Source organism: Anguilla rostrata, chromosome 1 (genome assembly GCF_018555375.3).
Source record: "Anguilla rostrata isolate EN2019 chromosome 1, ASM1855537v3, whole genome shotgun sequence".
NCBI classification, from domain to species: Eukaryota; Metazoa; Chordata; class Actinopteri; order Anguilliformes; family Anguillidae; genus Anguilla; species Anguilla rostrata.
In genome coordinates this window covers 32,987,145-33,004,712 of record NC_057933.1, presented here as the reverse complement: position 1 = coordinate 33,004,712, position 17,568 = coordinate 32,987,145, and the positions used below count along the sequence as shown (strand labels likewise).

The window sequence follows — 17,568 nt, the reverse complement described above, 5'->3', positions numbered from 1 at the left end:
CAAACAATCTGTGAATGCAGATTTTTTCATCTTTATTTCACAATTACAATTGTACAAAATATAGTCTTATTGTTTTCCTGCTTGGTTGACTGTGACAGGTTAAACCAGTCAGGTATCATTCGCTAAAATATTCAAGCAAGTACAAACCTTTCCCCCATGTTTTAGTGCCAGCTGGCGTAGGATAAATATCTCTGGTTAGTGGGAATTGGGAACGGATAATCATATTGCGCCTGTACTGAAGCAAACGACGGTTTCTGTCGCGCAGGCCAAGCCACGACGCAAGACTAATTTTACAGGTGCGATACAGCCGCGAAGCACAGATATCCCCGGACAATCAAACAGCAAAATCGCCTCTCTCACACACATCCATTGCATACATCCGGGTGCTGCTCCCAATGCGCAGACTCTTTTGTACTGCGTTTCCGTGTTAGGTAGGGGAGAAGAGAAGTGCTCACTCCGACAGAGTAGTGACAGTCGTGGATCTCGAATCACTCCAACACCGGGAGGTAGCCTAACAAAAATATAAAATATCTAAAGAAGTCCTCCTCGTGCGGAACCAGAGAGGGGTCGACCACCTTTTGGTCTGGATACTACAACACATTGTCGACATGTGAGATTTACGGAATAAAAAAGAGCGGTGTGCGTATGTGACTGCTTCCCCTGGTCTGTCTGGAAATTTGGTGGTGCGGATTTATTGTAATTAAACCCCAAAGGAAAATGAAGAAGTTTAACTTCAGGAAAGTATTGGACGGACTGACAATGGTCTCCTCCTCCTCTTCTTCCCCCGCATCTCCGCAACCTGGAAACAGGGAGAATGATGTGATTCGGGAGACCCTCCAGTCCGAGCATTTCCAGCTCTGCAAGGTGGGGGGATCAGACTACTGCGTTGTTTTATCTTTATTTAAATAATACATTTGTTTGTGCGCCTCTGTCTTCCTGTTAGTACAAGATAAAAGTTAACTAACGTTAGCCCGTGGCTAGCAATGAGGCAGGGTTTGGCCATCTCATCTCTACTTGTCGCTTGCTCGCAGTGTCAGTGTAATGTTGTTAAATGTAACGTCATAAGTAGCTAATGTTAGCTAGCTTTAATCTTAGCCAGATATATAGCTACAGTTGAGGCCAAAAGTTTACATACACCTAGGCTAAAAGACATTCAAACTCAATTTTTCACAACTCCACTCATTTCATGTTACCATACATTTCTTGTGTTAAGTCAATTAGGGTATCTACTATATTTCCTTAAGATGTCATTTCAAAATAATATCTAAGAGACAGATTTATTTCAGCTTTTATGTGTACTATATCAGATTTTCAGTGGATCAAAAGTTTACATACACTTTGTTAGTATTTAGTTTCATTGCCTTTTAATAATCAAACGCTTGGGTAGCCTTCCACAAGCTTCTCACAATACTTTGCCTGAATTTCTGCCTATTCCTCCTGACAGAACATAACGCTCTTTCAGTTCAGTCCACAGATTTTCTATGGGATTCGGGTCAGGGCTTTGTGATGGGCACTCCAATACTTTCCCTTTGTTGTCTTTAAGCCATTTTGTTACAACTTAGGAGGTATGATTAGGATCAATGTCCTGCTGGAAGACCCAGTTGTGACCAAGTTTTAACTTTCTGGCTGATGTCTTGAGGTGTTGCTTCAGTATTTATAGGTAATCCTCCTTCCTCATGATGCCATCTATTTTCTGAAGTGCACCAGTTCCTTTTCCAGTAAAACACAACATGATGCTGCCACCCCCATGTTTCGCATTTGGGAGTCGGATTAAAGGCCTCATCCTTTGTATGCCACCCTGTGTATGCTGGCTTTTGTTGTTTCTGATTGGAATGTTACGTGGTGAGAATTTGCATTTATTGTGAAGCTGATTAAAGTTGAAGTAAAGTGATTATTTTGATGGTTTTATTGGAAATAGCCAATGATTAGGCTGGATAGTTGCATCTTGCCAAATTTTCTTCAGATTAAAAGCCTCACCCTTCACACTTGCCAGAATTAATGTATGGTAACATGAAATGTGCAAAGTTGAGTATGAATATCTTTAGCCTAGGTGTATGTAAACTCTAGGCCTCAACTGTATCAGGCTTGTCGATTTTAGGCATGTGTCGAGCTAGCAAGCTTGTTGTACAGTGGCCAATTATATTTTTTTAAGAATGGTTATAGAAACAGAAATAACTTTTTTAAAAATTAAATGACAAGCTGCCCTAATAAATGCAATACAGGCTACATTGTCCTAAAATGTCTTTCTTACCATGAAGAATGTCTGACTTGTTTACAATCGGGACAGATGTGACTGCAAGTTAAATCAATGTCTGTTTCCGTCACAGCGCTATTTGGACACAAGCAATATTGGAGGCGCTGTCCTAAAATTTCTCCTCACCGTGAAGAATGCCTGACTCGCAAGCGTAGAAATGTGTTATACAGTTATATAGAGAAATACCATCTTTGGCTAAATGCTGTCACGGCATTTAAATCAAAAATGCAAACCCCCCCCAAAATATAAGGCTGACTGACAATATTATGACTAAACTGGCTCACTTTTTAGTTAATACAACTCACAAGTAACTTAAACATCCAGTAAGCTCAAGTGACTTACTACTAGTTCAGTATTTAGGTATCATTTCTGCAGCCTACTTCAGTATTCTTGATGTACTAAAAGTTGCAAAGAAGTTCAAGGATAAGCCTAAGTATATTATCCTGATGTGTGTAATAGTTTAAAAGTGAACTAAGTACACATCCTTTTTTTAGACAGTATGCTATATTAGTGTGCTTATAACACTTTGTAGGGTCCAGCTTGTTAAAGTTCTTTTCAGCCTAAAACTGTTTATGCAAGTAGTAGGCCTATCATATGATGTAATGAAAGACATCCGAGTGCCACTCCATCATAAAATTCAGGGGAGAATCCATAGTTAGTTAGTACATTAGAAAGTGACCCTGTGTCATTTTGGTTAATGAAACTGACTGCACACAGTCAAATACATTATTATTAAATAAATAATATAATAAAATAATATAGAGTACATGGTTCAAAGTTTAAAGAGGTCATTTGTACCAAAATGCGCAAATTAATTGAGTCTCACTCTGTAAACATAAAGGATATATTTATTCTGAGAAACAAATAAGAAATTGTATTGTATTTTCTTTATTCTGTAGTGATTATATGTACTTCTGATACTAAATGAAACCAGATTTCTTTGTACAATGGCACCCCAGGATATTTACAACACCAGGAAGAAAGTTTGGAGTCGATTGAACAATGCAGTAAAATGTCACATGCGTTTTCCCAAAGGTGGGCCCAAATCGCACCAAACCTCTCCAAATTGGAATATTTTGTTTATTTTTTTTCCCAGGCATATTCCACTTCCAGATGCTAATTCTATTGAAAGTGGTACCCCCTGGAACCCCACAAAACAAATATTCTTTGTTTACCCATTCTGTCTTTTTGACTAAGCCCCGTATTTCAGTCAAATGCTGTCCTTTTGGAGAGCTTCTATATACAAAATGTGTTCAAAATGGTTAGTTAACACACTAAATTCACTTAGAAACAATGAATCCACTTGGTTTTTGCTGTGTGCTCAGATGTGCAATCAGCTGCCAGTCTGCTTGTTAGCAGTAAACCTGATCACAACAGAGTGAGAGCTCACAAGGAGGAATATGACAAAAATATAATCCCTTTAATCACTACAGCAGTGTCTTTTATGCAAGGCATTTGCTGATAAACAAACAAAGCTCCAATAAAGTGTGCACAGAGCTTCCACTTATGCGCTATGCGAAAGGGTAAGGTGAAAGTAAGTCTGTGCACCGTGGAATAGCTAAGCCATAGTTTCAGTTATAAATACCAAAGTAACCATATGCAGTCATTGTTGGTAGCCTGTTGTATATAAGTGTAATAAACCCCTCCGGACTGTCCCAGTTATTAGAAAATAATGTAGGCTACTTCGGTGGTAGTATGGGGTTACAGAAGAAATCATAGGACAGATGGACTGACGACAACGTCGCTTTTTCATACGTCAGTGGGCTAATTTGCCTAATCTTCGCGGGACTTTAGACCGCGGTGGAAACGCAGACAACCATGGGCTGAAGGAACCTTTTAGTTCCTTGAAAAGTAGTTCCTGGGACTAAAAGTTCCGGGTTCTTTTGGTGGAAACGCGGCTTTAGAAGAAAGCTACAAGCTATGTGTGAAAGCTATGTAAATGAGCTCGAAGAACACAGCACTGTATGGTTACTGTAATGTATGCAGGGTTTCCAAGCAGGGGCAAAAGTCACGATGGGTATATCTTAGAGAGGGTTGTAGTAGCTTGCTTTTAGGTCATTTACTCAGCACTGGAATGTCTAATTGAGATAACTGTTTTGCTGTTTCTAAGGTAAGAAGTTGCTTTTTTAGACAAACCGTACTTTTCGAATTTGACATTCTATTTACGTATACTCATTTTCAGATGCACACAAATGCTTTCAGCTCAATGGAAATAACGCATAATGACTTTTGCTAGCCTGTATGCAAAGTACACATTGATTGCTTAGGGATCAGGGGTTGATTTTATTGATGCCAATACCATTATTGTAGTATTCCTAGTTTTTTTTTTAAACTTGTTTTGGATAGTTATTGGATTATAATACCATAATCATGAGCCTGGGGTGTCAATTTCATCCCGCCTTTGGGGAAAGGGACTGCCTTGTTATTTCTTTTGTTATTTCTAGTGGTTTTACCAATTGAGACTTTGAAGCAATTTTTTGCTTCAAAGCGTGAAGAGTGTACGCTTTACAACAGTGTAGGTTTTACAGCAGTGCACATTGAATTAGTGACTGATGCAAGGAATAATTTAAGAGAATGCTATTTTTACACAGTGACATCTAATTGGGGCTAAAATAAACGAATAGGGGGCATGGTCCAGGAGTCTACACTGGTGTTTCCACACCGTCAATACCTGTATTTTGTAATTATGATTTAAAAATAAATTTAAAGTAAATAAATAAAAGTGAATTTGCAGTGCATCTAGCTAGGATATATAAACATGTAGGCTACATAATTACTGCTTGTAAAATTTCAATTAGGCCTATTTAGGTTGTGTCAAATTTTTGATATTGTTAGTTTTGCATTGGCTGTAAGTGGCGACTGATAATAATGCTCAGCAAATTTGTATTGGGGGCTAACTAACAGCCCCAGCTGTTACTGTGGAAAGGAAATGGCATGGGAAATATAGATTTACAGTTCATCTGTGCTAGATGAATGTAAAATAGTAACATTTGTAAAAATATTGTCCCATTCCTATGCAGCAAAATATTAGGCTACATACTGTACAGAAAAACATAAAACTGTGAATGGTTACGTATTTAGGTTACGTATTTTAGTCAAAATGTTTTTGTATTATTTTTCAATGTGATATCAATGTTTCATATTAAACCATCATAACAGGCAAATTTATATGCTTAATAATGGACAAAAAGTATTTTATTCATTTTCGCAGAGGATAGGTTTTTGGACCCTTAGATCCCCATACTACTGAAAAGATTCTCACTTGAAAATGATGCAGATGTGAGTTTCATGAATCAGGGCTGTTTATTTGTAGTGAAATATATGATTATGTTATGATTTACTGCAATGCACAACAAACATTTTGGACAGATTTGGAGACACTAAGGGACACCAGGCTATACTGCTTACTTTTAGCTTCATAGATCTTTAATAGTTCCGCATATCACCCTCAGATTTTGAATACTTGTGGTCATGGAGTTTATGATCTAGTATAGTTTTACCTGCTAAATATATGGGATCTATCAGTATTTCATTTCAAACTGAAGGAGAACAGCTTCATTTTTCAGTTTCCACTAAGATAATTGCATTTGTGGCACTTCAATTCAGTCTAAATTATGAATATAATCTAATCTAAGTACTGTAAATAACACACATGTCTTCATTTACCTTGCCATTTCCAAAGTCTCTGTGATGCTCACATCTGGAGTTATAAAGCCTTATATGGAACACCCCCTTAATTGGCGAGGATAGGCCAGATTTTATTATAAATACCTATGACTAGGTGGCTGTTTCTTTTCCATTAATCACTTGGAGCATCCAGAAGATTATGCTATGTCAATGCAGCAAGCAAATTAGCTGAAAACTTAACTTAAAACACTGAACTAACACAAAAAGTAAAACATGATGAGTACAATTAATTCCTTTAGCAAATATTAAATCCCATGAATAATAAAGCTGAAACAAGGAACTCTTGGTGGCTGGGAGGTGCTCTTTGGTGGGGATAAAAACCATGAATCAAAGAAACAAAACAAGAACGCACTCTGCCTATATAAAATTAAAATGCCTTTCTTATTGTTATGACCAGGTCTGAGGTCAGACTGTAACAGGATGCGTGATAAGGGAAATGAGTGTGGAATGGATAAGGGAAGTGTACTGCAAATCGACCAGTAACTCTGGTCCCAATCTGCCTATCCGAATCTAACTGGCTAGTCTTTGAAGGGTACTGGGCAGCTTTGAACTATTAGGTTTGGACAATTAGTTGGTATTCTGAAACCAAAAGTCTGTATAGTGTACCCCCAACGGAGAGTTAAAACTGGGAAGACAATAACTAACCAGAGCACTATATGGCGAGCATAGGGCAACACGTGAGCTGAGGTTAAGAACGAGTGAATAGTCAAACACTAAATACAGTCATTACATTACATTACAGGCATTTGGCAGACGCTCTTATCCAGAGCGACATACAACAAAGTGTATAACCATAACCAGGAACAAGTATGACGAAACCCGTAGAGAGAAGTACCGGTCCAAGTGCAGGGAACAACCGCATAGTTCAACTTAGACCCTGAAGGTTAAACTGATTAACACTAACAACGAGAACGGCAACAACGCAGTCTATGGAAAAAATACAAGTAGTTAAGACAGTTAATGCACCTAAGTCACCTACGAAACAGCTGCCTAGTTACAACCCTAAGCTTACAGTCATTTACAGGGGGGTAGAGAGGGATGGGGAGAGGTGCAGCCTGAAGAGGTGAGTCTTCAGTCGTCGTTTGAAATGGGTCAGTGTCTCAGCTGTTCTGACCTCCACAGGGAGGTCATTCCACCATCGTGGGGCCAGAACAGTCAGGAGACGTGTTCTGGAAGTGCAGGTGCGAAGAGGTGGAGGTGCTAGGCTTCCTGAGGCATCAGAACGGAGGGATCTGGCTGGCATGTAGGGTTTGAATATCTTGTGGAGGTATGCTGGGGCTGATCCCTTGACTGCCTGGTATGCTAGGACCAATGTTTTAAATTTGATGCGAGTCGGCAAACAAAGCAAAGGGGCTTTGCTAGAATTGGAATTGATTAAGAGAGTGAATGGTCAGACACACAGAATAATGGGGCTAACAAAGGGCTAAGGCAAGAATTGAAGGGAACGAATCAGTGGTTATACACAAGATCTAATCAGCAGACAAACCAGAAGGGCTAGATGGGAATTGTAATCAAACAAAATTAGGGTTGAATACACAAATTCAAACCAAGAAATTTCTATACACAACACACCAAGCTGGAGTTTCTAAAAGCCGAGTAACTAAAAGAGACGGAAACAGCCAATCAGATGACAAACTGGAAAAATTAAACACACGCAACAGAGACAAATGTAAACAAAACTTATGATGGATTGTAACAATTATATTGGCAGGTTGGAAATACAAACAATAAAATACCCAATGCATTTCAGCCACTTTGCCTTCATCAGGGAGTAAACTAGGGATGCAGAACAATGGTGATAAGTAGGCAAATGATAAGCCTTAATTAGCTACACTTTTCACTTTTGTCTAAATCAATGGCTAGCTAGCGTGTGTGTTAGCTAACATGTTCACCAGTAGAATGAATTAGTCTTGCAAAGAGCTCCAGATAGGTGAATAACGCACAGGTATAACAAGCCAAGCATCAATGCAACAGATATTGGGGAAAAAATAGAAATAGAAACAGGGATGTGATCAGTTCCTATTGCTCGTAACGAGGAAGGGTTGCTATGATTCAAGGCCTTAAAGTGCCATGCCATGGGATAGTCCTCATTCCCTCTATGAATAGCATGAAAATATCCAATAAATATGCAATTTCTTTGCAATGGAATGAATGGGAAATAGTTCAGGGTTTGGCAATTCTATGCAGATATACAAAATATGAAATAATGCGCTCTGTATTCAAGCTTTATTAGAAGACAATACAGGACAACTATGTTAAATATGGAGTTTCTCAGTGCCAGCATTGTCACGTACAGTAGGTTGTCCATTTAACAAGCACCCCGTCCTTGCAGTTCATATGCAACTATACCCCTCAAGTGTGACAAATCTGTGAGTTATCCACTGTGATCTCTGGGATGTCAAAGGGTGTGTCACATTGCTTTTCACTCACCTCACCTCCTTTATTCCACTCCCCCTCTACCACTTGTCTCTTACCCAGAAGTATGTGGAGGAAAGGTGGGGAGGAGATTGGTGCAGAAAAGGACGGAATGAGGAAGTGTGAAGAAAATTGGGTTAGCTTATCTGCTTCTCCATTATCAAAGGTGATGGCAACTATTAATGAAATAGCCCTATCATAATCATTATATTTTGCAGATCTCACAAATAGTCCTATAGTCACATGGTCAGCCCATTTAAAGCTGCAAAATATCTTGTAAGTCCAGTACAAACATGAACCTGACATGATGAGACACTAATTAATATGTAATCAGAAATATTATATGAAAGAAAATCACAAACATAGCAATTTAATGTAGGCTAATTCCTGAATCCTGATGTCTGAACATACGGAGCGCTAATTCAGCTCATATAGGCTACTGTAGTTACACTGACTGAGTACCATGATCCAATCAAATGTTTGTGTGCCCAAAATAATCCACCAAACAGGTTCCAGGAAACACACATGGGATCCCATCGTATGAGTTACTTTGTGAGCATAAAAACTCACCAAAATCTTCACTTTGCTCTTTGGGTAAAGACACTTGTCTACCCAATCAGACGCACAAAGGGCGTCTAATTTATTTAATTATTCATTAAATAAATGAAAAAAAGTTTTGTCTTTGTCTTTGTCTGGTTCCCTTTGTCGAATATTATATTTTGTCTGAAGATCTGAAACCATTCAAATTTGCAATAGTAGAAGAAATCAGGATGGGGAAATACTTTTTCACGGCACTATAAGAACTTATTACAATATTACATTTTGTTTATCTATTGAATATGCATAGGTGATGAGAGAATCTGAAGTACACGACTACTTGTGATTGTATTTGATTTTGTGTTAGGAAGGCCGCTTAATTTAAATGGCACTGACATAGTGATGAGTTGTCAAGCAATTTAGACCTATTTTCAATGGGCCACCAGCTCTTTTTGCCTACAGCTGGCCATGTGATTTGTAACTACTTAACAGATAAAGCATGGCAATAACAGGGATTCTATTTTCAAAAATCCCAGGGATTTGTTGTACCAGCTAACATCTAGCTAGTGTTTGCTGCAATAGACAATTCTGCTTTCAACTTCACTATGCATCATTACAAGGGAGGCTAGTGCAAGCAGCTTAAAATGATTATGAGCAAATGAGCAACTGATGATAATACGTGCTGATACACTAAGATGTTTAGTGAATCCATCTCATGCATCACATCACACACAAATTCTGTGGCATTGTATTGATATTTTTCGCTGTTAATACCACGACTCCTGGACAAAACAACAGAGTTAACCTCCAGTGCAACCATTTTACGTCATCTACCCAATGTGCATTGCACGTCTGAAATAGTGGTGACCTCTATAGGTCAAAATTTCTATTAAAGGCTGTGTTTTTTTAAATACCTGAAATCCTTTGTGTGGATATTACTACATATTTCCATAGTTGAGGGCATTTACAACATATTAAGCCCAACAAGTCTTAACAGGCAGGATTCCCTTTAGGTTCTGAAGTGTTAGATGGATTTAGCATTGTTATTAGGTAGGATTTCCTTTTAAGAATGAACATATTCGTGTTTATGGCACCACTTTTGAAACTGAAGTTATGTGATACTGGAAGAGCCATATACTGTTTTCTTCCATAGCATGGGATGTTGTGCCACCCCATCGCTCTAGGCGGCTCCCAGCTCATGTGCAGGAGCTTGTCTTCACAAAATACAACTTGGGGAAATTTGAATAAGAGCATAATAGCATAATTTACCTAAACTTATGAGAATCAAACATCCAAGTAAAGTGGGGCTTTAACAGAGTATTGACAAAACATTTTAGCCTTACATTCTGCAGTTTTTAAAATCTCATTAAGAGCTTATTGCATACAGTTTTTCATAATGAAGATAAGGAACTATTTTTAAATTATAAATGCATTTTTTCAGTTTATAATTGACTTCAGTGTCCCTCAGGTAGGGATGGTGGTGGGGTTCATGCAATTCGTAGTATGCAGTTCAGAGTAAGGTTGAGTTGCTAAGTTTAGATTTATAAAAACAGGAAAACTTGATTTGACTGTTTTTATAAAATGTTTGAATTTGACTGTTTGTTTACCTGATATGGCTTTATAACATATAGGCCTAGGCCTAGGTCATTGTTTGTTAAATCACCTTTAAAAAGCAAATTACCTGTTGTTAAACTGGATTATTATTGATATCATTGTACAACCATGACTTTAATGCTTTAATATCTCAACAATAGCAGTGCCATTGATTATAATGGCAAAACATCTGGGATTTATTACAGTGTTAAACTCCACTCATGTCCTATTTATGCCACACCCACTTCCGGTTATCCAAATACAAATACAAATAATTTTGTTGGTTGAACAAATACAGATACAAGTACAAATAGTGGTATAATACATGGGTAATGTTGCAAATAATGAAATCTTTTATTTTGTAAGCTTTGGCCAAACGGGGATTGCGGAAACCCTTGACATCGATGGAGTTGGAGCAGTGAACATAATGACCACAGTAGGTTTTAAACAAACGGGAATTGAAGATGAGTGCAGTACAGGCTTGGCAGAGTATCAGAGGAACTCTGTAATTCCTGCACGGAACAGTGAATATGGAATATGTACATAGCCTCAAATTAGAGCTGACAGCGTGCACTTTAACTCTATATTCATTGGTACATTTTAAGTCCAGTGTGTTGGGGTACTGAGCCAAAACAACAAACATTGTCACTGTCCAAATACAGACTGGACTGTATATACTTTGATGCCAATACTGATTTTATTTCACAAGTGATATTTCTTTCCCCAAATCATAGGTGTCACAATTATTCACACCCCTGATTACAGTACTTTGTGTACCCAACATTTGCAACAGTAACACTACCAAGTCTTCTATAGTTTTATAAGATTGGTGAACATATTGGGGATCTTTAACCATTGTGTCAATCAAAATCATTTGGTATGTGCTTAAGTTCAGAGTGTGATACAATTCATCCCTTATAAATTCTGGAAATTCAAAATTATTTTTTTAAACCAAAAAAGGTGCATAGTTTACCCTGTTGTGTCTTTGTCTAGCCAGTTGGGAGAATTTTACTGTGTGTGGCCATATTATTAATTTCATTATTTTTTCACTGAAAAAAATGATTGGAAGTGTGGATGTCCTGCCTTTCTCTGCTGTCTAGTGTCTAAAGCAATACAGACATCGCTGTAAAATACTGGTTTGCACAGATTGTGAAGAGTGGACTGGGGGTTGGCTGTATTTTCAATGTTTAAAGGAATTTGAACAAAATATGTGACACAAAAATGCAACACAAAGTATTCATTTGATATCTGAACCTGTAATTGTTTTAAGTTGGAAATTTAGATTGAGATATACATATTACCCATTAGATTGGACCCGCTTATTAAGTTTCCATTTTCATTTAATGTATTTGGCAGATGCTCTTACTGTGTTGTTTACATACAATCCATTTATACAGCGGCATATTTACTGAAGTAATTCAGCTTTTCTCTGAAATAATACATGCTGTGCTGTTTTCAGGTTTCCTTAAATACTTGTCTCTGTCAAGAATACAGTTGCTATCTTAATCATATTAACTCATGACTTGGTTAATTGAGAATGAGTAGCTTTCATTTGATTCTGTTTTTCCTGCCATGTCCCTGCCTTCTGAAAATACAGACGGTCCGTCATGGTTTCCCATACCAGCCTTCCTCAATGGCTTTTGACCCTGTACAGAAGATTTTGGCAGTCGGGACTCAGACTGGAGCACTAAGAATGTATCCTTTTCTCATAAAAGTGTTTGAAAAAATTAGGTCAGGTGCTGCTCATTAATGCATGGAGTGACCTCACAGGCGTTTAGCCAAGAAGTTTCAGGTAGACTGTTTTTATGGCTTGTTTGTTTGTTTGTTTGTTTATTTGTGTGTGTGTGTGTGTGTATGTGTGTGTGTAAGTGAGTGGGTTTGGTTTATAGGGATGTTAATGATTATCCAGTTAACTGGTTAACAACCGGTCATGCTTAACAATTTACATTTTGCTAGGCCTAATGTTAATTGATATTTAAAATATGTTCAGAACATGCCTAGGAAAGAAAAACCCCACATTACTACCCCTGAACACAAAAGGTTGTAACATAGGCTGCAAGCTGTTATATGGACAGTTCCTCATTGTAACATAAATAAAAATTATATATCAGGTGTGATATATTGCAAACAACAATACACCACATCAGTCCTATGAGTTAGCTATACATTTCACAACAGGTGGGTATTTACCACAATGGATATATATAATAATTATTTGATATCTAAGCCCACTTTTACCATTTAGAAGCAATTCATTAGTATATGCCTATAACAGTTTTTGAATGAGTGTTCACCTCTTGAGAGCTTATTCAGCTAACAGTTTCTGAAGTGTAAAGCACTTTTAAGGCAAACTTAGCTGTTGGGCACAAAAATGCATTACATACACTGACATTCACAAAGTATGAGATGAGTTAGTAACTAGTAACTGAATGAGTAACTAGCTTTGTCAAGTCTGAATCCTTCCTGAAAGTAAAGTAGCTGTTCAACTGACACAGTAATGTACTTGAGCTCTCAAGGACCATCCTTATGATGGATTTACACCAAAAGCATTTTGTTGCATAGTGTCACAGATGTGTGTCACTGGTACTGAAAGTGACAACTTTGCAATTTGTAAGGTGGGCGTTCCCGTCTGGGCCCAGGAGTTCGAAACTTTTTATCTCAATCAGATCCGATCAGATTTTGAAATCCCATATTTTGCGATACAGGATCAGACAACTCAGCCAGATTTTGTCCCGGTATTTCAAAGCAATTCAGAATAGGATCATCCTAATCCAGATTCAGACTTTTCAAGATTACCAGATCCTGATTATCAGTGCTTTAAAGCACTGGGACATTACTGAGAAAGATTACGATTTTCTAACCTTCAAATTATATATAATATTCGGGGGGCTTTAAAGGTGCAATATGTAACTTTTTGAGTGTCAATTTTATGGCCCTACAAATGTAAGTAACCTTTTCTTTTTTTTTTACATCTAAAACTATCTTTTAGCTCTGACAGCTCTTGATACAAGGAACAGCAGTTTAAAAGTGCTAACATTTTTGTATTTGATTTAAAAGTCATAAAAGGTTTGATTGTAAACATTAGCCTAAAGCAAAACAGGCTTGTATTTTGATAAACTTATTATTTGGGTGAATGCACTGTTCTGAGAGGTAGGCTAGGGCCACTGTAAATGTGACAGAAAAAAGTAAATAAAACTTTTGCAACCATTGAGCCTACAAACACTGTATTATTTTAATTTACAAACTCTACCATCTTTTTATATTGAAATGTATTTTGAAATGAATTGTATACTATATTTTGTTCTGGTAATCCACTCTAAATCCACCCTTCTACTGGGATCAAGATAATCCTGATTTTTTGGATCAAAATGATCCCAATCCTATGTTACAGTTTTGAACTATGCATTTTGAATATTTGATCCAAATTAAAGCTAGGATTCGATTATCTGATCTGATTCCAAAGTGATCACAGTCCTGTTTTTTGTTTTGGTTTTGAACTACCCATTTGCAGGATTTAATCCAATCCAATAGTCAAGATCTGATCACTTTTGATTACTTTTGAACTCCTGGGCCCTGGTGTCTGTCGTTTTAGAATCAGAGGGTATCCGCTTCGGATTTCTTTAGCTTTCTGTACAGCATGCAAGTGACAATTAAAAAAAAAAAAAAAAATTTATGCATCCGCCGACGGCACAGCCGTGGCCGGAGGCATTATGTTTTTGGGTTTTCCGTCCATCCGTTCGTCCGTCTGTCCGTCCATCCCATTCTCGTGAACGCGATATCTCAGGAAGGCCTAGAGGGAATTTCTTCAAATTTGCCACAAACGTCGACTTGGAATCAAGGATGAACGAATTAGATTTTGGTGGTCAACGGTCAAGGTCGCTGTGACTTCACGTCCGTCCCATTCTCTCGTGGCGGAGACATACAACCACAAGGCAGTATTTCTAGTTTAAACATAAAATGAGGCCAGTTGGTCATCATCCTACATATTTGAAATGCATATGGGAAATATGCTCACTTGGATTCAGATTGTGTGAATTTCAGATCATGAATTTTCCAGTTTTTGGTTTTGTAAAACTGCTTTGTTGCTTTGGCAGTATGATAGAGATCATTGTCTTGCTGTAGGATGAAGCACAATCCAATGAGTTTGGAGGCATTTGCTTGAACTTGAGCAGGTAAGATACTGCTGCTGTCTGCAGTTACATCATCAATGAAGACAAGGGCACCTGTACTTGTGGCTGCCATACATGCAAATGGCCATTTAGTGGTGCTATAATAGTTGAAATTACAATTGTTAAACAATCATAACTCCTTTTTGACCTAGAGACTTGAAAACAATGTTAGTAGATGTCTCTTCTCACAAAGAACGTGTACCACAATATTATTTTTTCCACAATATTTTTAATGCTTCTCCTATAAGAATTAACCAATTTGCACGACTTTGGTATTTTGGCTCAGCTCATATGCCTTACATAGGTATTACTTTTCTAGTACATCTATAAAAATATGGAAGAATTACAAGCCAATGAAATTGCAGTTTGGCTTTTCACAAAAATGCTAACAATTTCAAAGCTGTTTGACATGAAGTTATGAAACTGGTCATGTATATTGAGTTTGATTGAGACTCCAGCTGTGGGGTTTTAACGTAATCCAACCACATGGTGCTGCAATAGAGATACTGATTAAACGGGTTCACTCAATAGATAACCCCTCTTGCAACCCATCATTTTTTTCATGTCTTGTCCCTATCTAGAAATATCTAGTTTCAGCCTGGATGTGATATGGATTCGTTGTTGGCCCTATTTTAGGAAGGAAAAAATCTTTTTCCTTACAAAAAAATGTGTTCACTTGAGTATCTCCAAAACCAAAAGTGTCAGCTCGAGTATATAATAACCACATCATAGAGCCATGTCAATAGGACATACAATTGCTTTATAATTTTAAAAATATCGGCAGAGTACCTGGCAGAAATATGCTCTGAGAACTGAAAACTTCCTTTTATTTTTTAATTTTGATGACACTGGAACCAATTAAAACAATATAACAATTTTAACAATAATAAATTATTAAATAAAAATACATTTACATTCTATATAACTATGAGATAAAACAAAAAATAAATATATTTATAAATAACTATGCATATAACTACTAATTAGTTTACATAGTAACATTTGTATTTCATTACACAAATTACTTTGTTATTAGAATGAAGTATGGCAGGAAGTGGTAGTTCTATTAATCACTTCGCGCAGTGCCTCTAGTGGTCGGCACACCGGCATGCATAGATTGCTCAATTCAGACATTCCGTATTCCTGCAACCAAATTATGAGTTGAAAACACAAACTCGGTTTTCTAGCTTTATTAGCAGATGATTCAGGACAGCTATGCCCGAATATGGAGTTTTGCAGCACCACCATTGTCATGCTGGTTGTGTATTTACCAAGCACCTCCTCCCTGTAGTCTCATCTGTAAATACATACCCCACGCATGACACAGTGGACAATAGTGTCTATCTGGACATACATGGAACCATTCTTTTACCACTAAAAATTAGTATTTCATCATAGCAACAAGTTAAAGCCAACAATAGCCAAAGGTATTTCAGTACAGCTGAAAAACGCTGCTCACTGAACACTGAAATAAACAAGGAATTAAAAAAAAATGATACCATGTCATTCTACTGTCAATATCTGCAACTAAATATGGAATACATATCCAACCTTACCATTGGTTTTACACGTAGAGATGTCCCTTTCGAGACGGAATGGTCATATATTGTCTTGGACAGTCTGTTTGTGAAATATACATGCATTTGTGTTGCCTGGGTACCTACCAATATAGCTGTGCATAATACCACACGTTGTTTACGGTCTTGTCATCCTTTGTAGTACAATCTGGCTTGATATACAATTAATCGATCCAATAGGTGACAGAATAATCTTTCTAACGATGTATAATGTTGGAAAATATTATTATTCTGGAGAAATTCTGAGCATGGCTAAGGCATATGTTTTCTGATAGACCTAGCTGATATATTGTTTTCTAAGTTAGAAGTGGGGAACGATAGCATTCATTCTGCCTCTGTCTCTATCTACTGAATATAGATAAGATTTCATCGTCCAAATGTAAGTGTTACTGCTGAAAATATTTCAGTTATGTATGTTATTTTTGAAATTGAGTGTCTTTAAATAGGCTCGTTTTTAATGAGGATATTTCACACAGTAATGTAAGCGTTCGTCGGTTCGCTAAGTAGTATTTGTGTTTAATGCACCGGATGTGAGCTCAACTGGAACATTTCCAAAATGTGGTGGACGGTTGAATACTGTTTTAATGTCGTCCCATCCCCATACAAGAAAGCATCACAAACTGTAGAGTACACACCAACCAGGCCTGGAATACCTCTTTCTTTAGCTTGACAGCCTCCCTCACCACTGGAGTCCACCAACGGATCCTTGGGTTGCTGCCAGGACATGCACCGACCAGCTTTTGAACCTCCGCTTCCGCAATAGAGGTTTTGAACAGGGTCCATTCAGACCCCATGTCCCCAACCTCCTCCAGGATACGGGAAAAGCTCTCTCGGAGGTGAGAGTTGAAATCATTCCGGACGAGCTCTTCTACCAGGAGTTCCCAGCAGACCCTCACTGCACGTTTAGGCCTACCTGGTCTGTCTGACAGCTTCCCCTGCCATCTGATCCAACTCACCACCAGATGGTGACCAGTTGACAACTCTTCACCCGAGTGTCCAAAACAAATGGCCGCAGGTCTGATTAAACAACTACAAAGTTGATCATCGACCTTTGGCCCAAGGTGTCCTGGTACCGTGTACACTTATGAACATCCTTGTGTTCGAACATGGTGTTCCTTATGGACAAACCATGACTAGCACAGAAGTCCAATAACATGACACCGCTAGGATTCAGATCCCAATCACGCCCCTCCAAGTTTCCCAGTCATTGCCAATGTGAGCATTGAAGTCTCCCAGAAGTGTCCCATTGAAGTTTCCCAGTGAGCATTGAGGTGTCCCAATGGAGTCAGTAGGTGGGGCCTTTTCCAGCACCCCTCCCACCTTCTCCAAGAAGGCT

General features: G+C 37.9%; 1 protein-coding gene across 7 annotated transcripts in view; it reads left to right on the top strand.

The window, feature by feature from the left end:
- Positions 1 to 340: 340 nt before the first annotated feature.
- The window catches only part of LOC135254837 (syntaxin-binding protein 5-like), a 117,550-nt gene continuing 100,322 nt past the window's right edge, over positions 341 to 17,568 (top strand). For 2 of the 7 annotated variants that reach the window (XM_064335399.1, XM_064335382.1), the window contains exons 1-2: positions 342 to 864; positions 12,084 to 12,181. In XM_064335399.1, coding sequence (XP_064191469.1) covers positions 718 to 864; positions 12,084 to 12,181 — 245 coding nt within the window. In that variant the 5' untranslated portion in view covers positions 342 to 717. Of the gene's footprint in view, positions 865 to 8,419; positions 8,523 to 10,852; positions 10,923 to 12,083; positions 12,182 to 17,568 lie in introns of all 7 variants that reach the window. The other 5 variants (XM_064335417.1, XM_064335408.1, XM_064335432.1 and 2 more) reach the window with 4 other exon arrangements.